This window comes from Eptatretus burgeri, chromosome 9 (assembly GCF_056783735.1).
Source record: "Eptatretus burgeri isolate ZD-2024b chromosome 9, Ebu_testis_v1, whole genome shotgun sequence".
Lineage (NCBI taxonomy): Eukaryota > Metazoa > Chordata > Myxini > Myxiniformes > Myxinidae > Eptatretus > Eptatretus burgeri.
In genome coordinates, this window is record NC_140969.1 from 93,380,256 (window position 1) to 93,401,779 (window position 21,524).

A 21,524-nucleotide genomic window follows, 5' to 3' on the forward strand; every position below is an offset into this window, starting at 1 on the left:
CATGTCTGATCTGATATTCGGCTTATCAAATCGTAAGAGACAATAGCCAGGTAGAGATACGAAGGAGTCAAGGACGCTCTGTGGAAGGAAGGATTCAGCGAAACAGATGATGTCCAGGCTGTCAGCAGATCCATTGTTCGAAGAGTAGTAGTAGCATGTCCAAGGTATGACCGGGTCTGAATCCAATTCGATGATCTGAGTGGAGGTTGCTGGAGAAAAGGAAGGATTTAATATCAACTGTGATGATGGATTCCATTACCTTGCTGATGATTGGAAGTACACCGATAGGTCAGTAGTTAAGGGGATTAGTTTTTCATCTTTTTATGTCATGATGGAATATGACCTCGGGAAAATGATAGGGTGAAAGGGGGAGAGAGAGGATGTGCAAGACCAGCACAGCAGGTTTTTAGGACACGTGAGCTCATGATCCCATCCAGAAACAGAGTAAGAGTCAATGCCTGACAGGAACTTCTCCACATTCTCAGGTGCAAAAGATACAGAGTTCAGGAACAGTTGGGTACAACAGGGAAGGATGGGGACACGATAATTGGAAGCAAACATAGAATTGAGGGATTCGGCCGTCTCACGAGCGGATTAGGCTATGGTGCCATTTGAAGAGAGGGAAGGAATCGAAGGGGAGCATACGCCACAGACAGACATTACAAGATGCCACCAGGTTTTAGAGGGGTGAGACAAGTTTGAAAGTTTAATCTTGAGGTTGGACAAAGGTTGTTTTCTGGCTCCTCTGAGAATGGACACACACTCGCTGCGGACTTTTTGGAATGCACCAAAATTTCCTGCCGTCGTATTTGCCTTACAGGAAGAGGAGGAAATTTGTTTCAGCGCAACTGCCACACCACATGATCAGTGTACCATAGGTGGGAAGAAGGGTGGGATAACTGAAAATGAGATAGGATTAATCTGTGCATGAGACAGAGAGCCGGTTTCTGTGGAAGATTTCCCAGGCTGAGTTTCCATCAGGGACAGTAGATATGGGAGACCAGTCCTGACGATAGATAGTTGTTTGCAATCCCTGCTAATCTACTTGAGTGAAATGCCAGACTCGCCGGCATTGAGGCAGCCCTGTGAGAATAACCAGAGAGGTGTTGATTCTCACAAGCATCTGATCCGATGAACCAATTGGAGGACAGGAAGAGCAGGAGACATTTGCTGGGAAGTTTGTCATCACCAAATCCAGAAGGGAGGATTTGCCATTGGAGAAATCTGGGTCAGAAAATTCAAATTGCATTGGTACCATGGAATCCCAGAAGTACTTTGATGAAGTACTATTTCTGGTGAGAGAGGTACCAACACCAAGACAATAAGCATTGTGACAATTGAAATTGCCACGTATGAGAAAGAGAGAGTTGGGATGAATGGTTAAAAGTTGGTCCATGTTGTCTGAGGGAAGTATATGGAGTCATTACTGTTTGGAGGACGATACAACACAGAGACATTCAAGACGTAGTCGTGGAGAGGAAGTCGTGATGAAAGGTACTCCTGGGGGGCTTGGAGGTGCATGATCTGTACAAGGACAGAGAGAAATTGAGTTCTTGATGGAAAGAGAAAGTCCGCCAGCAGGGCGGGTTTCAAGCTTATCAAATCGTAGGAGACAATAGCCAGGTAGAGATACTCAGGAGTCAAGGACGTCCTGTGGAAGGAAGGACTCAGCAAAACAGATGATGTCCAGGCTGTCATCAGATGCGCCGACACTGAGAGATCTATCAGGTTGGAACGGAGGCCTCAGATATTTGAGATCCACACAGTGAGGGACAGGGGAGGAGGCATTAGGAGAGTCTGGGACAAGTGGGAGGCTGGGAGGATGAGTGACGAAGGATGGGGGGAAGGAGGCTGGGAAGATGCGGGCTGGAGGGAATATGGGAGGGGGTGGGACTGAGGTGGGGGCAGGGGAGAAGGGAGGTTGTGGGATTAGGGTAAAGATGGGAGGGTGCAGGGAGGGGAGATGGGAGAGGACAGGATGGGGGGAGATGTGTGTATGTAAATACACAAATATATATATATATATATATATATATATATATATATATATATATATATATATATATATATATATATATATATATATATATATACATACATATATATATACTACATGGCCAAAAGTATGTGGACACCTGCTTGTACTGCATCTCATTCTAAAATCATGGCCATTAAAATGGAGTTGGTTCCCTTCTTTGCTGCTACAACAGCCTCCACTTTTCTGGAAAGGATTTCCACGACATGTTGGAACATTGCTGTGGGGATTTGCTTCCATTCAGCCACAAGAGCACGAGTGAGGTCAGGCACTGATGTTGGCCGATTAGGTCTGCATCACAACCAGTATTCTAATTCATCCCAAAGGTGTTCGATGGGGTTGAGGTCAGCGCTCTGTGCACGCCAGTCAAGTTCTTCCACACCGGTCTCGACAAACTCAACAAACCATTTTTGTATGGACCTCGCTTTGTACATGGGGGTTTTGTCATGCTGAAACAGGAAAGGGCGTTCTCCAAACTGTTGCCACAAAGTTGGAAGCACAGAATCGTCTAGAATGTTATTGTATGCTATGAACTAAGGGGCCTAGCAGAACCATACAAAACAACCCCAGACCATTATTCCTCCTCCACAAAACTTTGCAGTTGTCATTATGCATTTGAGCAGGTAGTGTTCACCTGGCATCTCCCAACCCCAGATTCATCTGGCGGACTGCCAGATGGTGAAGCGTGATTCATCACTCAAGAGAACGTGTTTCTACTGCTCCAGAGTCCAATGGTGGTGAGCTTTACACCACTCCAGCTGACGCTTGGCATTTCTCCAGAATCCAATGGTGGTGAGCTTTACACCACTCCAGCTGACGCTTAGCATTGCGCATGGTGTGGCTGCTTGGTCATGGAAACCCATTTCATGAAGCTCTTGACTAACAGTGCTTGTGCTGACGTTGCTTCCAGAGTCAGTTTATAACTCAGTAGTGAGTGTTGCAACCGACGACAGACAATATTTCTGTGCTACGTGCTTCAGCACTCGGTGGTCCCATTCTGTGAGCTTGTGGGGTCCACCACTTTGCAGCTGAGTTGTTGTTGCTCTTCGACGTTTCCACTTCACAATAACAGCACTTACAGTTGACTGGGGCAGCTCTACAAGGACAGAAGTTTGATGTACTGACTTGTTGGAAAGATGGCATCCTATGACGGTACCACGTTGAAAGTCATTGAACTCTTCCGTACGGCCCATTCTACTGCCAATGTTTGTCTATGGAGATTGCATGGCTGTGTGCTTGATTCTATATCCCTGTCAGCAATGGGTGTGGCTGAAATAGCCGAATCCACTTTTTAGAAGGGGTGTCCACATACATTTGGCCACGTAGTGTATACAAATTATGCTCTTCCAGCTGAAGAAAGCTGAATGAAGCAACCACGAAAAGCTAAACAAGGTAAGCACTTTGCTCTTTCAAACACCACCCGAGTTCCTCTCCAGGTGCAGACATTCACAAGGAGTACATACATGAGAAACCCAATGCTGCACCCACCCCCTCTCAGCTGCTGGATCAGTTTATCACTTCTTGGTGAGCATGTCTGCAGCTTCTTTGTATTATGGTAACAACAACTGATTAACTCATTATATAGTCAAAAACTATAATTCATATATTGCGTTAGAAGTGTCTCTGGCGCTCAAACCTGAGACCAATCGCCAAAGACCCACTCTCGTGACCTGCAAGGCCCCAGGTTGCACGGTTGGATTCTGTCCGGCATGGTACGATCGTCACAGCCATATCGCTTTCCACACGTCACCTCTCTCGTCTGCTCTCCTGGGCCACATTCAGCTGAGCACTGTGGGTATATTTACATGGGATTAACACGTCTTCAAAATGTCTGGAATTGTTGTTTCGGAAGACATTTTATCGATTGCGATTCCATAAAAAAAATTTTTTTAATTGGTCAACATTGGTCAACCTCTCTCCCTCTTTTTCTCCATTCCCCCCTTTTGTACTCTCGTCAGTGAAGCGATGAGTGGTATTTGCTCGTAAATAATACAATTGGTTTTTGTTATGCAAATTAGGTGCTGACGTGTGTGTGTGTGTGTGTGTGTGTGTGTGTGTGTGTGTGTGTGTGTGTGTATATGTGTATGTATGTGTGTATATGTGTGTGTGTGTGTGTGTGTGTGTGTGTGTGTGTGTGTGTGTGTGTGTGTGTGTGTGTGTGTGTGTGTGTGTGTGTGTGTGTGTGTGTGTGTGTGTGTGTGTGTGTGTGTGTGTGTGTGTGTGTGTGTGTGTGTGTGTGTGTGTGTGAGAGAGAGAAAGTGGTTTCTGTCTCATTTGCAGTTCAAGCCTGAATAATGGACATCGAGGGTTGCTTCAAACCATGTGGTGATGGGAAAGCAGACAAGCCACTGACCATTGCAGGAGCAGACCATATTCATGTAATCATCAGGTATTTTCATACAGCTTTCTTCAGCTACGAGACTTTGACAGGATGATAATCATGAAGATCTTGAGAGAAGGCTTGTGGCCAATGACAATCTTACTATGAAATGCCATAGAGACTGTTTCCTCATACACCTCAAAGTCATACATAAGAGATCTGAAACTAACCCATGGTGATTCGGAAAGGTCTGAGGAAGCTTCCTCGAGTAAATGTTACCGTCGTTCGGAGCTGCAAAAATTTGACTTCATTAAACACTGTAAATTTTCTTTGGTGAACTCTGCATTATGGATATGGATAGAAAATGAAATGGATATGGATAGATGAAAAGTCTGGGTCTCACTATCTGCCATGACCTTTCCTGGGAAAGTCACATTTCCAACCTCGCCTCAAAAGCCAGTCGCCGACTGGGAATCCTCCGTCGTGCAAAGTCCTTCCTCGGCCCTCTTGAGCTCCTGACCACTTACAAAGCTTTTGTCCGTAGCCTGATGGAGTACTGCTCTCCCCTCTGGGCTGGTGCTCCTGCCTCCCACCTTTCTCGGATTCACGCTGTCAAAACCAGGGCATTTAAGATCATCGGCATCTCCCGCAATGAAGCTGAGTCTTTGGGCCTCTCACTCAATCACCGCAGGTTGGTCGGTGGTCTTTCTGTCTTCTACCGACTCCTCTCCAGCCTTGCCCCCCCCCCTGCTCTCTCTGCGATTTGTCCCCACCACATTTCCACAGGGTGCTCAAGGTCCGCCAACAACCCCCTTCTGGTAAAACTACCAAAATCACGAATCACTGCTCATCTTCACTCTTTCATTCCTCTTTTTTCCCGCCTTTGGAATAAACTTCCTCACTCTATTCTTTCCCATTCTTCCCTCCAGGCTTTCAAAACAGCTGTTCACCACCACCTCTTATCTTCCCCCATCCAAATCCTCGATCTTTTCTACCCCCGATAATCCACCCAAGCCCACTTCCTTCAATTCCCCTGCTTTCCTTCCTGAAAGTCCCTGTAATGTCCATCTTCTCTTCGCCATGTTCCCCGTCCCATCCCCAACCCTCTCCCTTCCACAGTTCACCTAATGTGTCTGTTCCCCACTGTTTTGTCCCTCCCACTCCCGCCCCTCTTGTCTCATGCCCCATTGCTGTGAGTTGTTTGTTTGCTCTCATACGAGCCTCGACCAAGGTATACAAAAAAAAAAAAACCCCAAGTCGATGGCGCTTTGCTTCGCTTTGCCGAACAGTAGATCGCGGTTATCAAAATACATTTAAACAGACTCGATTAGATATTTGTGATTCTCGACATGATAATTTTGGTAAAGAAGTCAAAATACGAGTCATGGGAGAAGTTGGTGATCTACACCCTGCTGACTCGAGGCACCGCAGGGATTGTCATGGATCATTCCTGGCACCGGGCTCTGTTATATCTGCAAGTAAGACTGACAAAAAGACCGAAGAACATGAAACTGCAATAGGTTCCATCGTATTTTAATCGGTGAAAATTGACCTGTACCGCATATGGAACTCTGTGGAGGTGCACAATACGTGTCTTGACAATGGTGGAAAACTTTTCTGTCGCCGATCCCGAGCGGCGAAATTATCAGAAATATTTGGTCCTGAACTACTTGCGTTATCCGGGGTAGGTGTTGCTAGTTTACTCCTGTTTTGAAGCAAAGCATCAAAAATCATTAACTTAGCACCATCGGATGACGATGGTGACATTGAAGTCTTGCGAGACAGCATTTCTCCCGTGGTTGAACAGAAAACGAGGAAGTTATCTTTTGACCGAAACTGCTATCAGAGCAGAATTAAGAAAGACTTCACCCTCGAAGAAGTGAGTGCGACTCTCCGATCGCTGCTGTCAAATATTTCACATAAACTAAACCACACACTACCAGTAACTATTATTGGAAATATGATAACCAATGTTATCGCCAACAGACCAACAGCTCTTCAAATTGCAATAGGTGTGCCGCTGAGTTAGAAAAGTCTCAAAGAGCAGATGTACAAATTTTGTGTGACATGATCATATGACAAACTGCAACACTTCAAATCATCAGCAGTGATCGACTCTGATATCAGAGAAATCAAGAGTGCCAAAAGTGGGTTGGTTCAGGTTGGGGCAGATAATTTATTTGCCAACACATTCTCTTGCAGTACTGCTTACTGTGAAGGATCATGAGGTGTCTGACACTCAGCAACACAAATCCACTCTCGGGCGATTGTCCCATGACAAAATGAAGGAACCTGTGGTCCATGGCATTTCAGTTCAAAGGTACAAGGGTCCGAAGAAGCCTGAGATGCCCCCAGAGCAATCTCAATGTATTGTGTTGTCTCTTCGGGTTTTGGCTCACCAAGCTGTTCAAATCGAGAGAGCACGTGATTTAGATGTGGACTCTTTCAAGCGTATTACCACTGAGGAGTCGGTGCCTGAGTTTTCTGGCTTCAATGCAAAGCTTTGCAGAGAACAAAGGCAATCGGTTCAAGCAGCAGCAAGGGCCATTTATACACCCCTCGTAGACATGAATCCTGCTGATCCAGAAGCAATGCTGACCGCGATGGTGGAGGCACAACGAACGACAAAAGAATGTGGGCAGCCCATAACAGTCTTCACAAATGACCAACAGCTGTATATGCAGCAGCAATCAACAATATGCGAGTGCATTCACAACCGTTTCTACAGTTCATACCAAGGCTTGGCGGCATGCATATGCTTATGCGTTTCATCGGCTGTGTCGGAAACTTGATAGCAAACAGTCGCCTTGAGGATATGATGAGCTCAGCCTTTGGGAGTGTGTCGAAAATGCTTGGCGGGAAGAAATTTCCACAAATTTTTTGAGCTTTGCAACTTGTGACTGAAGAGGTTCGACGTTCACAATTGCTACAGGCAGTGTGACCTGGTATGATCTAATGAATATTCTCAACATTGAAGCTGCATAGAGTTTGACTGTAGGGGAGACCGTTGTGGGGTGGGCAAATGAAGGCCATCAAAGAATTTAGTGATGATGAGGATTTTTTTTTTGGAACTTTTTTTTTTTTGAAACTTTTGAAAGTTTTTTTGAAACTTTTTGAAAGTTTTTTTCAAAACTTTTCAAACCGGTAATATCCACACATGTACAGGTGTATTTTTACCTGAATGTATAACTGCCATCAGCGAAATTGTGGACCTGGAGCTCCGATTGCATAACTCTTCAGTAAAGTTCATTTTTATCATTGTGGTAGATTATTTGCATGATCAGGATATAATTCGTAAATATATAATATGTGAATACAAAATTGATTTCAATGGCTCCATTGCTGTCAGCAACCCTGAAAACATGGATGAGGACACCTTTTTCATGATTTTTGGGAACATACTTTTTGAGAATGTCAGAAAATCCATAGTTTAATTATGATAGATCGCTAATGTGCACATTAATGTGTTTTTTGCAAAAATGCTCAAGGTTGCAAAAAAGAGGTTGCATCATTTAGATGATGCATAATGAAGGGTTGAAGAACACAGAAAAGCAAAAAAAAACATCTGTTGGACAGCAATGCAATCGTTGCTGGCCAACATCAACACTGAAGTGCTAGAAATTTGACTTGCACTTGTTAATATAGGAGGCAGAGACTGAACTTCCTCAAGAGGTTGTTTTATAAAGTAGATTGGGGGGCGGGGGCGGGGGTTGCCAGACGGTACTTTCAGGGATAGGGAGTGAGAGCGTGACATATGTCAGTATTGAAATACACATTCCAAGTGTTTGACCAGCTTGTGATTGTGTTAAGGTCTCGAGAGAGGGAAGAGGCTGCAGCCCTGAAAGATGAGGGATGGCACGGCAGCAGGTGGAATCATCAGCAAATTGATAGAGGATTTTCAAGAGTCAAAAAGATCATTGATGAAGATCAGGAAAAGGAATGGGCCCAGAACACTGCTTTTGGGAACTCCAGCCTTGACAGGTGGAAGAGATGAAAGGATTTCGTTGAGTGCCGCACATTGGCTCAGAGTAGAGGATGTTAGTAAGCCATGTGTGGAGTTGGTCTTGGATGCCATTGGCAGACAGTTTGGAGAGCAACGCATGATGCCAGACTGTATCAAAAACATGATATATGTCAAGAGAGATGGCCCTGATCTCATGTCTGATATTGAGGGCCTCCATAAATTGTTGGGCGAGGAGAAGCAGCACGTCCAAGGTGGTGTGACCTGCTCTCAATCCAAATTGATGATCTGAGATGAGGCTCGGAGAAAAGGAAGGATTTTATATCAACCGCGATGATGGATTCCATGACCTTGCTGATAATTGGAAGCAAGATGACAGGTCTATAGTAAAGAGGATCAGTTTTTGCACCTTTTTCGCTGACGAAGTCATTGGTGGTATCATGTTTTCGGGTTGTCCATCCATCCATACGGTATTGTATGTCCACCCATGCTAATTACCTCTGCCACCGAAGGTGAAAGAAAATTATGTTTTCGCCCCTCTCTATTTCTTACTTGCAAAATCGAAGATTTTTCAAGTATATTGGTCAGTCGATTTTGTTTGTCTGTCTGTCTGTCTGTCTCTCGCCTCCAGGTCACAATTTCAAACTGATCTTCACGAAACTTCACCACATGGTAGAGTTTGTCATAAGAAAGAAGTCTATTGTTTTTGAGGTCAAAAGGCCAACGAAGTACAAAGGTCAACAACTAAGGTGGTATTTCTAAAATCCTCAATTTTCATCCGATTGATTTGAAATTTGAAGAGGATTTTCACATCAGGTCACTGAGTTCAACCACCAATTATTTTTGAGGTCAACAAAGGCCAAATTTCTAAAAATGACAATTTTCATCCGATTGACTTGAAATTTGAAGAGTTGCATATTTGGTCATTGAATTCAACTACCAATTATTTTTGAGGTCAAATTTGTTTTATGGATTTTGCAAGTATCGTGCTCTGCACGACGACTTCTTCTTGTTGGTCTGTTTGTTACTTGCAAATCGAATTTGTTTGTTACTTGCAAGATTTGCATATTACATCACTGAATCGGGAAACCAACTATTTGAAGTCAAAAAGTCAAAGGTCAACTCAAGATAAAACTTCTAAAATCATCAATTTTTATCTGAAAAATCATCAATTTTCATCCGATTGACTTGCAAATTAAACATCAATAAGGATGTTTTATCATGCGATAAGGACAATTTGATTCGATTTTGGTGAAGATCCGAATCCAGATCTGGATACGGGAATTTTTACATTTTCAAAGTGATTCGTCACCATTGAGAGATTGCGCCAAAATCGATATACAGTATAGCATGAAATTTCAAAAATCATTTGGCCCAATATGTTTGAGTGGATCAAGCATTGCGTGAAGGAGGTATGCGCTCCACTGAGTGCCCTTCGAGTCTTCTCTGTTTTCTCTGCAACCGCTTATCCGATTGACACACAATTTTCGACCACAGGTGCGACTACTCATGTAGAATATTTTGATGATAATTACCACATCATAGGTTACGTGTTGTGTCAGCCATGTTGGAAAAAAGGAAAAACTTTGGACCTCCATCTCCTAAACTGCTCGATACAAAAAATTGAAAATTTGAACATGTGAAGTACTCCCCATGGGAAAGAAGTCTGATTTTAGCTCAAATAGAACATAGTTCTGGGGAGCTGATGGGATAGCACGCCGTCCGTCCATCCACAAATACTTTCAACTTCTCTGAAATTACAAAAACAATTTCGATGAAACTACCATAATGTTCAACACCGTGTTGGTACCAAATTTTGTTCATGCCATAAGAAAAATCGGGTTCTTAGGGGGTGTAAGGAGGGGTTGCCCCTCAAGATATGTATTTGCTTTCTTCTCTGAAACTACACACACAATTTCGATGAAACTTGACCACAACCTTCATCACCAATGATGTACCAAAGGTTGTTCATGGAATTAAAAAAATAAAATCAAGGTCTAAGGAGGTCTAAAAAAGGTCTAAAATAAGGTCTAAAAATCAAGAAATAAATCAAGGTCTAAAAAAATAAAATCAAAATCAAGGTCTAAGAAATTACACATACACAATTCCGATGAAACTTGACCACCGCCTTCATCACCCGTGATGTACTAAAGTTTGTTCACGACATTTAAAAAGTTGGGGTCTAAGGGATGCTACAAGGGGGTTGCCCCCCAAAATATGTATTTGCCTTCTTCTCCGAAACAACACACATAATTTCGATGAAAGTTGACCATAACTTTTATCACCTGTGATGCACCAAAAGCTTGTCCATGGAATTTTTAAAAAGCCATAGTTATTTACTTTCTTCTCCGTTACATATTTTGTGGGTCATCCATGGATACAAGTGGTTCCCTGGTTATCTTATCCAGCCACTACCAGGTGAGCTCCCAGGGGTATTGCCCCTATGTTTTGATGATGTCATAAGTGGCTTAATTATGATTTACAATTGCACAGGCCAAATGCTTTATCTGATCAGCATGAACATTTTTGAGGGTGATCTCTGGCTAAATTGTTTGGGGGAAAGAAATTGATGACGTCATCAGTTACGTGGTTTGGCAGCCATATTGGTTTTAACATAAAAACCTTCAAAAAAATCTTCTCCGAAACGGCTGAACAGATCGAACCTTAAATATGAACGGCGGAGGTGCAAGTCACAACCGCCAGGTTCAAGTGAAAAGTTTGTTTGATCGTAAACAAATAGATGTACTCTTACTCCAGGAAACACACATAACTGAAGATGTGGAGTATGATTGGTGTCGCCTCTTTAAGGGACAGTGCTTTTTTTTAGTAATTTGTCTTCTTCTTCTTCTGCTGGTGTGGCCTTTTTATTCAGACCTGGGCTCGTACCTGAATCATGCCACTTCCAAGAGGTTATCAAAGGCCGGTTCATCTCTAGAACTGGTCATCAATAATTTCCACTTTACACAATTCAATGTGCATGCGCCCAGTGAGAGTGTAGAACGAAGAGCCTTCTTTTTGTCTTTAATCACACACTTTCGCTCAATTGATTTCAACGGTTGGATTTGCATGGGGGGTGATTTTAATTGTACCTTCGAACCTGTTTTAGACTGAAATACAGCAGAACCTCATCCTGAATCCGATGCCAATTTGTCTAATTTTTTTTTCGGCAATAAGTTTGTTAGATGCATGGAGGCTGTCACCCCAACGAATCTCAATATACGAGGGGACGTTGGGCTAACAGAGAGCATCCTTTGCTGGACTTGACCGGTGGTATGTAAACTCGCATTTCAGGAATGCTCTTTTCTCTCCATTTCACTTTCCATCCTTATTTTTTGATCATCATTTAGTTACCATGGGCCTCTTTTTCCCTCAACCCTCACATAAAAGTACGTACTGGAAATTCAACACCAATCTTCTTGAAGATACTTCGTTTAAAAAAGGCTTCTATACCTTTTGGGCTATCCAACTCTCAAAAAAAAAAAGCCTCTTTTCCTTCATTCGAGTTATGGTGGGACAACACAAAAGCACAGATTAGAGTGTTTTGTCAGCAGTTTGTTTCAAATGTTACCAATGTTAATAATACAACAATGGCTCTGTTAGAAGCTGATATCATACAGTTAGAGAGTAAAGTGGCCAGATATGGAAACAGGAGCGACCAAATGATATTAGTTGAAAAAAGGACCCAATTGAGAGAACCGACGCAAGAAAAAGCAGCAGGGATGTTAATCAGATTAAGGATAAACAACATCAAGGTTTTAGATACTCCCAACAAATCCTTTAAACAAATGGATTTTGTCAACAAGTCACAAAAGACCGTTTTTTCTCTGCTCGACTCAAGAGGAAACATGGTTGTTAACTCTAGTGGTGTACGGTTGTGCATTCGAGATTATTTTTCAAAAATTTATGCAAAACAGACTGTTTGTGAGCAAACTATGGAACTTTTAACTTCTCACTTTCCTTCCATCACTGAGCCCCAGCATCTGAGCTTGGACTCACCGATCACATTGCCTGAGCTAACGCAGGCCCTTGCTGGTTTGAAGTCGGGGAAAGCACCTGGAATTGACGGCTTACCGGCAGAGTTTTTCTTGGCGTTTTGAGACCTTTTGGGCCCTGAGTTACTGAATGTCCTGGAATCATCTTTGGTAAATGAAGAACTGCCTCTAAGTTTTAGAAGAGCGGTGGTGTCTCTTCTACCAAAGACTGGAGACTTACGGCAGATGAAGAACTGGCGACCGGTCTCGGTATTAGGTACGGACTACAAAATATTGTCAAAAGTGTTGGCCAGTCAGTTGAAGATTGTAATTGGTGATCTCGTCCACTCTGATCAGAACTACTATATCCCGAACAGATCAATTTATGATAATATTTTTTTGATCAGAGATTTGCTGGAGTGTGATTCCATGGAAAAAGAATTTGTGAGAATATTCCTTGACTTAGAAAAGACATTTGAATGTGTTAATCATGTGTTTTTGCATCATGTGTTGGAAGCATGTGGTCTTGGTACCAATTTTAGGGCCTATGTATCCTTACTGTACAGCAACATATTTAGTATTTTTAAAATGAATAATGAGCTTGTCTCTCCTATACTAGTGCAGAGAGGGGTGAGGCAAGGGTGCCCTGTTTCTGGTTTATTATTCTCCTTGGTTATAGAACCACTTATAATTCTATTCAGGAAAAATCTTTCAGGAGTAACTGTATCCACCGGGATTCCTTCGATAGTTGTATCAGCTTATGCAGATGATGTCGCTGTGGTCATTAAGACTGACAATGATATCTCTGCATTTGTTTAGCGTTTAAATCTCTTTTGCTTGGCATCTTCGTTGAACTGGAACTGGAACAAGAATAAAGCCTTATGGTTTCCCAGTCTTAAAAACAATCCACTGGGGACACGGTTTGTACCACCGATGCATTTGCCTTCAAAGTTAAAATGGGTGGAAGAGGGAGTCAAATATCTCGGCGTATTCCTGGGATCCCCACTCTATGTCCTTCAAAATCGGGATGGGATGGTTGAACATGTTAAAAAAAGATTAGGACTATGGAAGAGAGCCCAACCCCACCTTTCTTACAGAGCTAGGGGGTTCTAGTTGTAAATAATTTGGTTGCCTCATCTTTGTGGAATAAGTTTATCTGCCTCCAACCACCGTAAGTGCTACTGAAGGCTGTTCAAAGGCTACTGGTTGATTTTTTTCTGGAGTGGTTTTCACTGGTTCCAGCCAAATGTTATATGCCGTCCTTTGGCTGAAGGTGGCCAAGGTCTTGTCGACATAAAAAGCCGCATAATGGCTTTTCAGCTGTGCTCCACTCAGATGTTGATGCACGAGGAACAACTGCTTAGCCGACTTCTGGCCCATCACATCTTGCAACAAGCAAGTGGGCTCGGTTACAGCCTTGAACTCTTCTTGATCAAACTCCAGCATGTCGATATATCTCATCTTTCAACATTTTATCAGAGTCTTTTGAATGCTTGGCAGAGCCTTTCAGTTAGTCGCCAGCAAGAAACTTATGCTACAAACATGTTTGTGGAAGAACCCCTATTTTACAACCCATTGTTTCCTGCAATTCCTCAAAGCTGTGACCTTGATGAACACTTTATTGCAGCAGGCATAATCAAAATACTACACCTCCGCCATGATTCCGGGTTGGGGTGGAAAACAGTGTCGGAGATAGCAGATATGACAAGAATATGGTCAAATAGGACGATCGGCAAAATCCTAAGAGAAATTGTGAAAAAAAAGTTCTCAACTTGAACTAAAATGGACTCAAGAAAGGTTTTTGACAACAAATGACTTAGGGTTTCCTGGGTTAATTGCACAACCGAGTCAGAGATTTACCCTCCATTAGCTCAGAAAAAATATTTTTCAGAAATATAACAGTAAAGACCAATATAGACTGTCTACTCGAGTCCTACTCGAGGACTCTCCATTGAATGGAGTGGCCAGATGGAAAAGACTAATGCCGGAAGGACTCCCATCTGAGCATATATGGAACTCATTCTAGAGTAAGCTGGTTGCTCAAAGGACTGGAGATTTACAGTGGAGACTAGCACATTGGGTTATTCCTTCGAATAAGTGGTTAAGTAATTTTTCTCCCATATCCGGGTCCTGCCCTTTCTGCATTTGTACAGAGGATTTGTTCCATGCATATGTTGACTGCACAAGGATTGTGCCATTATTTCAATGGCTGAACCACATGGCAAAAAAAGATGCAAATTACCTTCTCACTAAGATTGTTTATTTTCGGGTGGAAAGAACAAGTAAACTCATTATTTTTGTTCTTAGTAGCCACAGCAAAAATGGAGATTTATTTATCGGGGAAGGAGAAATTGAAAGGAAAGCCCATTGTGATGTGCAATGTTATGGTTTTTTTCAATGCTTTAATAACAGCAAGACTGAAACTTGAATTTTGTTTTTCTAAAAGTGAAAAGAGTGTTGATGACTTTCAGAAGTCTTGGTGTCATGAGGGGATTTTCAAAGTTCATGAGAATAATCTGATATCCCTGTAGTTTTTTTTTTTTGATTGATTTGGAATGTATTATTGAGTTTTGAGTATTTATCGTTTCCATTGAATTGTTGTAAGTATTAATGTACTGCCACTAAATAGTCTATTTTCACCGACTGGCACACACACATATGTATATATATATATATATATATATATATATATATATATATATATATATATATATATATATATTAATGTTATGTTATCACTACTGCATTTTTTTATGTAACAGGTATGAAAGAGAAACAGGTTTATGTAACAGGTATGAAAGAGGTATGGTAACATAGTATATGTATATATTTTGTTTTGTCATAAAAAGATTCAAAAGTGTATATATATATATATATATATATATATATATATATATATATATATATATATATATATATATATATATATATCTCTATCTCTCTATCTCTCTATCTCTATCTCTATCTCTATCTCTATCTCTCTCTCTCTCTCTCTCCCTCCCTCCCTCACCCCCTCTTCATCTGTCTCTCCTCTCTCCTCTCTCCTGCTGAAGAAAGCTGCATATAGCTACCCAAAGTAAGTCCTTTGCTGTTTCAAACTATACCCAAGTTCCTCCTCAGCTGCAGACATTCACAAGTAGTACATACATGAGAATCCCAATGCTGCACGCCCCTCAGCTGATGGACCAGTTTCATCACTTGTTGGCAAGCACGTCTTCAGCTTTTTTGTATTATGGTAACGACAACAGATTTCCTCTATCCAAGCTAAAACTAGAATTCATATATTGTGTTTGAAGTGTCTCTGGAACTCAAACCTGAGACCAAGGGCCAAAGACCCACTCTGGTGACCTGCAAGGCCCCAGGTTGCACGGTTGGATTCTGGCCGGCATGGTACGATCATCACAGCCGTATCGCTTTCCACATGTCACCTCTCTTGTCTGATCTCCTGGGCCACACTCAGCTGAGCACTGTGGGGATAATTGCATGGGATTAACACGACTCCAAAATGTCTGGGATTGTTGCTTCGGAACACATTTTATCATTTGGGATTCCATCAAATCGTTTTGAAATTGGTCAGCATTTCTAGTTGTAATGAGTACTACAAATTTGACCTGCACTTGCTAATAAGAGGCAGAGTAATGTTACTTCCCTTTAATCATCAAAAGGAAAATGTATGTGTCTAAAGGTGGAGAATACTTTGTTGAAAAGCAATGAAAGTATTTTTTGTAATTTAGTTACGAGTATTAAAAAAACAGTCCAGGTCAATCTGAAGCACCATCGGACAATTAAACATTTGGGGAAACAGGTTTTTCTTATCTCAGGAAAGGAATAATGAGATTCACTAAGTTGAGATGTTTTTGTTGAATTTGACATCCTATCATGTATGTATGTATATGATAGTAAACCAAGAAGGAAAAGTAGAACGGTACTCGGAAGAGCGCATACCACTGCCAGACTGAACAGTTTATGTTTTGTATCCCACTGATAGGCCGGATCTGCATCTGGACGTTGATGGGGAATATTCCTCTTTAGAAAAGAAACCTTTGCTGTTTGTCTCACTGTTTTTGAAGTCATGTACTCATTGCCTTGCAATATTCATTTTTTGTAAAACCTATAACCTAATGTCTTATCCTGTATTCCTTTGTCCCGCTTCTGGACTTTTTGTTTAATTCTCTCCAAGTCCAAGGTGACCTGTTTGATAATACTGCAACTTTTGCCATTAATTATGTCATTCGCTGTCCAGTTAGTGGACACGTACTACATTTCTGTGTTCTTTTACCTATATGCTTATCAGACCCTCTCCACTCTCCCAATGTATAAATGCTTACGTCATTGTGGATGCTTACGTCTGAGTGTTTCTGAACTCCTTGGTACCAAGTTAAAATAAACTTTTCTCTGAAGTAAAGTACTTTCTGTTGTGGACAGTGAATTAATCGGTGTCTTTCATTTGAGTGACAGGATTTACATTCGAGTCGGCTAAAACGTTAAGAATAAAATTCCACAACAACTACAGAATTCTACAACGATCACAACTACAGAATTCTACAAAAGAATTTTATGTTTTGTATCCCACTGATAGGCCGGATCTGCATCTGGACGTTCACCAAAATCTAATCACCTTGTTCTTGTCACTGACCCAACTCATCCACCAAGTTTTGTCATAATCCGTCCAAAACGTTTTGAGATATCGTGTTACATATCCTTTTTGGCCTCATCTCTCAATGCTGAAGAATCACTTTAAAAAAATCCCTGAACCGGCTCCTGATCTTCACCAAAATCGAATCAATTAGTCCTCGTCACACACCCAACCTGTTCACCAAGTTTCATCCCAATCTGTATGTAGCTTTTTTACATATCCTGCTCAAACCCAGACAGACAGGGGTGAACACATAACCTCCGTCCGCCTTCGGTTGCAGAGATAATTGCGTTATGTGGAAACTTTCAATCAGGTGTTCTGCACTTTCCTAATGCCAAAAAGGCATTGGCGATGAACGCTTCTTCGACAGTCCTTCAACAGAAATTCTACATATTCACTTTTTTAATGTGGAGTGTATATAGTTATTCAAATTGAGTTGCAAGGAAAAAGATGCATGAAAGAAGGATCTGACGCATGCATGAAATCTCACTCACAGATTGCCATTCTCCCACAATCCATTCAGTACAGGGGCCTCCTTGGCAGGGGCGGTGGTTCTCTGGTCTTCGCAAGCCCCTTGTCTTGCACTCTTGATCAGGTGCTTGCGCTGAGTTTGGACCAGCAGGCCCAGCGGAATGTGCAAGGCAGTATATGGGACGCGTCTGGTGGCCTTCACCACAAGTCACAGAACATGCTTCCCATGGGCCTTCTCGCCACCTGCAATAGGATGTTGGCATAGAGAGAAAGAGATCTCTGCAGGGCTATACAGATATATAGATAGAGAAATAGAGGGAAAGAGAGAGACAGAGAGACAGAGAGACAGAGAGACAGAGAGAGAGAGAGAGAGAGAGAGAGAGAGAGAGAGAGAGAGAGAGAGAGAGAGAGAGAGAGAGAGAGAGGGATAAAGAAAGAGAAAGAGATAGAGATCCAAGTTTGGCCTTCGAATAGAGGCAGAGAATATTTTGTGTGCACAACCCCATCAACGTTCACAATATTGAGTCGAATTGTGAAGAGGACACCACAAATCGATCTTGAATTACAGCACCTCTTACTGGCCACACTGTGCAGGTAGAACAATCCACGATAGAATGAAAGCAAGTGCATTGTGAAATGTCATGCAGCGTTTTCACAGCTCTTGGCTTCACTCAAACAAAACATTGTGACATGGATTCACATACTCGTAACAAAGCACTTCACTACCGAAAACATTTTCTAAGTTTGGATTGGCCTGTGTGGTTTTATGATCAAAAGCATGTACCTGCCCTCCATGACTCCAGGTTGCAATCCCAATGGCTGTGATGATTAATCAACTGATTAGTCTACTAATAGTTTTGATTAGTCTAGTAAACGCTTTTGATAGCCTAAAAAGAGTACTTAATGCTGCCTAATGTCCTTGCTAGGATCAATAATCGAGTTCCTAATGTCACATAATGTCCTTGCTCGGATCACCTGTTTGCAAGAGCTGGGATCAACCACCTTGTATAGACACTGCCCAGAAAAAGGCAATGGCAAACCACTTCCATACGTGCTAAGAAAACAATCATCATCAGAAATCTTAGAGATAAAGCTATGGGGCTGGATGATCTTAGCCTGTGATCCAATGATAGCCATATTTTTTTCCAAACCACCATATATGACCTTGACCTTCAAAATTTAGGGATATAATGTAAATTATGAAAAAAAAATTCCCCCATCTACAATCTATCCATAAAACTCCACATCGTGAAATTTCTGGAGGAAAATTATTCATCAAAAAGATGTTTTTTGTTCATTCGGTCACAATCCGAAAAAGTAGGTCAAGGACACAAAACAAATATCAGGTGCACAACTTCAGTACAGGTACACTATTATGATGCAAAAACGGTCTTTAAGATATATATGACCTTGACCTTCAAGGTCATATATATCTTAAATTGGCATTCCACATTGGCAAAATTGAATGATAACAAAAAACAGGTGGTGTCAAACGTAAATGCGCCTTGCTCTAGGTTATCTAGAGAGGGCAATTTCGTTCCGATCGGACACTTTAGTCGAGTTATGGTGAAAAATGTTAACATGTCTATAATTAGGTCATGACGTTAAAAGTAGGCTAAGGGCAAAAAAGATGTCAACCCCACGTACCTTCTATTCACATAATTGATGCAAAATTGCATTCCAAAAGTCCCAGCTACAGTTCTGAAATTTGGAGTGTACGAAGAAAAAAAAAATAATCGTTTTGTACTCCAAGGGGTCGAAGAAACTCGATGGTACCATTAAAATTGGTGGCATCAATTGCAGAAACAAATCCTACAACAGTTATGTGTTCCCCTCTGCTCTCGGGGGAGGCTTAAATAGTGGAAAGTTTCATCTTCCTGGGTTCTAGTGTTGAAGTGAGTGGAGAATACGGAGGAGAAATTGACAGACGGTCTGTGTTGGGGAGAACAGCAATGTCAGAATTGATAAGGATCTGGAAAGACAAAGATTTGACAAAACAGACCAACAGGAGGATGGCAAATGCTCTGGTATTTCCAGTTGCAATGTGTGGATGTGAGTCGTGGGCAGTGAAATAGAAAGAAAGGAAGAAGCTTGGCAGTTTTTAAATTTGATGTTGGAGAGGAATGTAAAAATTTGACAGACGACAAGAAGAACAAACAAATCAGTGTTTGTAGGAATTAGACAACCATGTACGTTAGAAGCGCTGATAACACAGAAACTGTCATTTTGGATACATCATACGTGTGGAACACGAAAGTCTGGAGGAATCAACCATGCTGGGTATGGTTGAGGGACGATGAGGAAGAAGAAGAACAGTCAGACCTTATATGTGCTGGATTGACAGGGCAGGGGTAAAAGGCTGCCACCAAGCTCTCTCTATCAGAGCTTTGGGAAGCAATGCTGGATCGGGATATTTGGAGAAATCTGATCATGAATGTCAGACACGACTTGACGGAACTAGATAACTCGATAATGTCGTTGCCCTGCATGTATTGTGTGAACACAAGTTCGTCCATGAGATTCTGACATCAGGAAAACAAAAAAAAAGTCATTGCTCTTCTGAGCCAGGCCTTGTTTTCAATCGCAGAGACTGGGATCATGAAATGTGAGTGATTAAACGACAGACGTTATGGTTAGTTCAAGCTAAAACAGTCGTGGCCATAATACAAGAAGCTTTCACCACCATCTCCTGTCATTCCTTTCCCACAAATGCAAGCAGGACATGCCAAAGCCATTGTATACAAGCCACATCCCTTTCCTACACAAACAGAAGTGCATTTATAGTTCACCAGAGGGGAAAGATCAACCTTAATTCCCATCATGCGAGAAGCATTTCTGCACAGTATGCTTCCAATCATTGTGACAAGCATGGCTGCATAGTATGCTTCTTTCATTACCTGTAGTCATTTTGCATCCTAGAGTTTTTTTGTCTCAGCTCAGGTTTGTACCTGAATCCCAACCTATGAATTAAAAATAAATAAATAAATAAATAAATAGCATTTTTTCAATGGAATGCATTTGTCAAAAAAGTCATTTCAACATACTCAATTCCATGTGATGTGAAACCAAGTGTTATTCATTCAGTTACAGAAATGTCAATGTAAAATTTTCATTGTGCAGAATGAAATACACAAAAAACAAAAAATGTAAAAACATCAATTGCTTCTCTAAGATGAGTTTGTTGGGAAAACTGAACTCTAAACAAAGAAGCCTCCTTTATTGAGGATGAAAGGTGTTTGAAGAGGTTATTAAGGTTCTGTAAGAGCGAATCAAAATTACATGGGATTGTGAAAAAGAGGTAAATTTGCATACATGTGCCAGGGTTAATCTTACCGTGACCCTGTGACGAATCGGCTCATTCAGATATAAACCGAACGGAAGCTGACATGCCATTCGTCTTTTATCGCACATTGCAAACTTCCTAATCGACCCGTTACTGGGTTATTAAAGCCAATTCACCAGCACTTAATGGAGGTCCCATACCCCAAGTGACCATTTACAGGTTTGAGAGAGAGAGAGAGAGAGAGAGAGAGAGAGAGAGAGAGAGAGAGAGAGAGAGAGAGAGAGAGAGAGAGAGAGAGAGAGAGAGAGAGAGAGAGAGAGAGAGAGAGAGAGAGAGAGAGAGAGAGAGAGAGAGAGAGAGAGAGAGAGAGAGAGAGAGAGAGAGAGAGAGAGAGAGAGAGAGAGAGAGAGAGAGAGAGAGAGAGTGTTGGGGAGAGTTGGGGAGAGAGAGAGAGTTGGAGAGAGTTGGGGAGAGTTGGGGAGAGTTGGGGAGAGTTGGGGAGAGTTGGGGAGAGTTGGGGAGAGTTGGGGAGAGTTGGGGAGAGTTGGGGAGAGTTGGGGAGAGTTGGGGAGAGTTGGGGAGTTGGGGAGTTGGGAACAGTTGGATAGAGTGAGAGAGAAAACCACTGAGGTAACAGATATAAAGCAAATCCTCTGTTTGCAATCATCACAAACCCTCCATATAATGTAATCTCATTCATTCAAACAACAAACCCACAGGACACAACAGGAGGTTCACGAAACAGACGAGAGCATGTAACCTGAGCTGCGAGGTAATGATTTTTCCCAAATGTGATCAGTGGCGTATCGAGGAAAAATGCCACTCGGGGTGAGATGTCAAGTTGCCG

General features: G+C 41.9%; 1 protein-coding gene across 13 annotated transcripts in view; it reads right to left on the minus strand.

The window, feature by feature from the left end:
• The window catches only part of LOC147020629 (papilin-like), a 210,456-nt gene that overhangs the window by 115,924 nt on the left and 73,008 nt on the right, over positions 1-21,524 (minus strand). For 10 of the 13 annotated variants that reach the window (XR_015061900.1, XM_085896135.1, XM_085896137.1 and 7 more), the window contains exons 12-15: positions 20,292-20,354; positions 17,418-17,637; positions 15,602-15,754; positions 3,672-3,824 (exon numbers count right to left, since the gene is read on the minus strand). Coding sequence is in view for 12 of the 13 variants with exons in the window: in XM_085896135.1 (XP_085752261.1) it covers positions 3,672-3,824; positions 15,602-15,754; positions 17,418-17,637; positions 20,292-20,354 (589 nt within the window). In the remaining variant the exon portion in view is untranslated. The remainder of the gene's footprint in view (positions 1-3,671; positions 3,825-15,601; positions 15,755-17,417; positions 17,638-20,291; positions 20,355-21,524) is intronic. The other 3 variants (XM_085896136.1, XM_085896139.1, XM_085896142.1) reach the window with 3 other exon arrangements.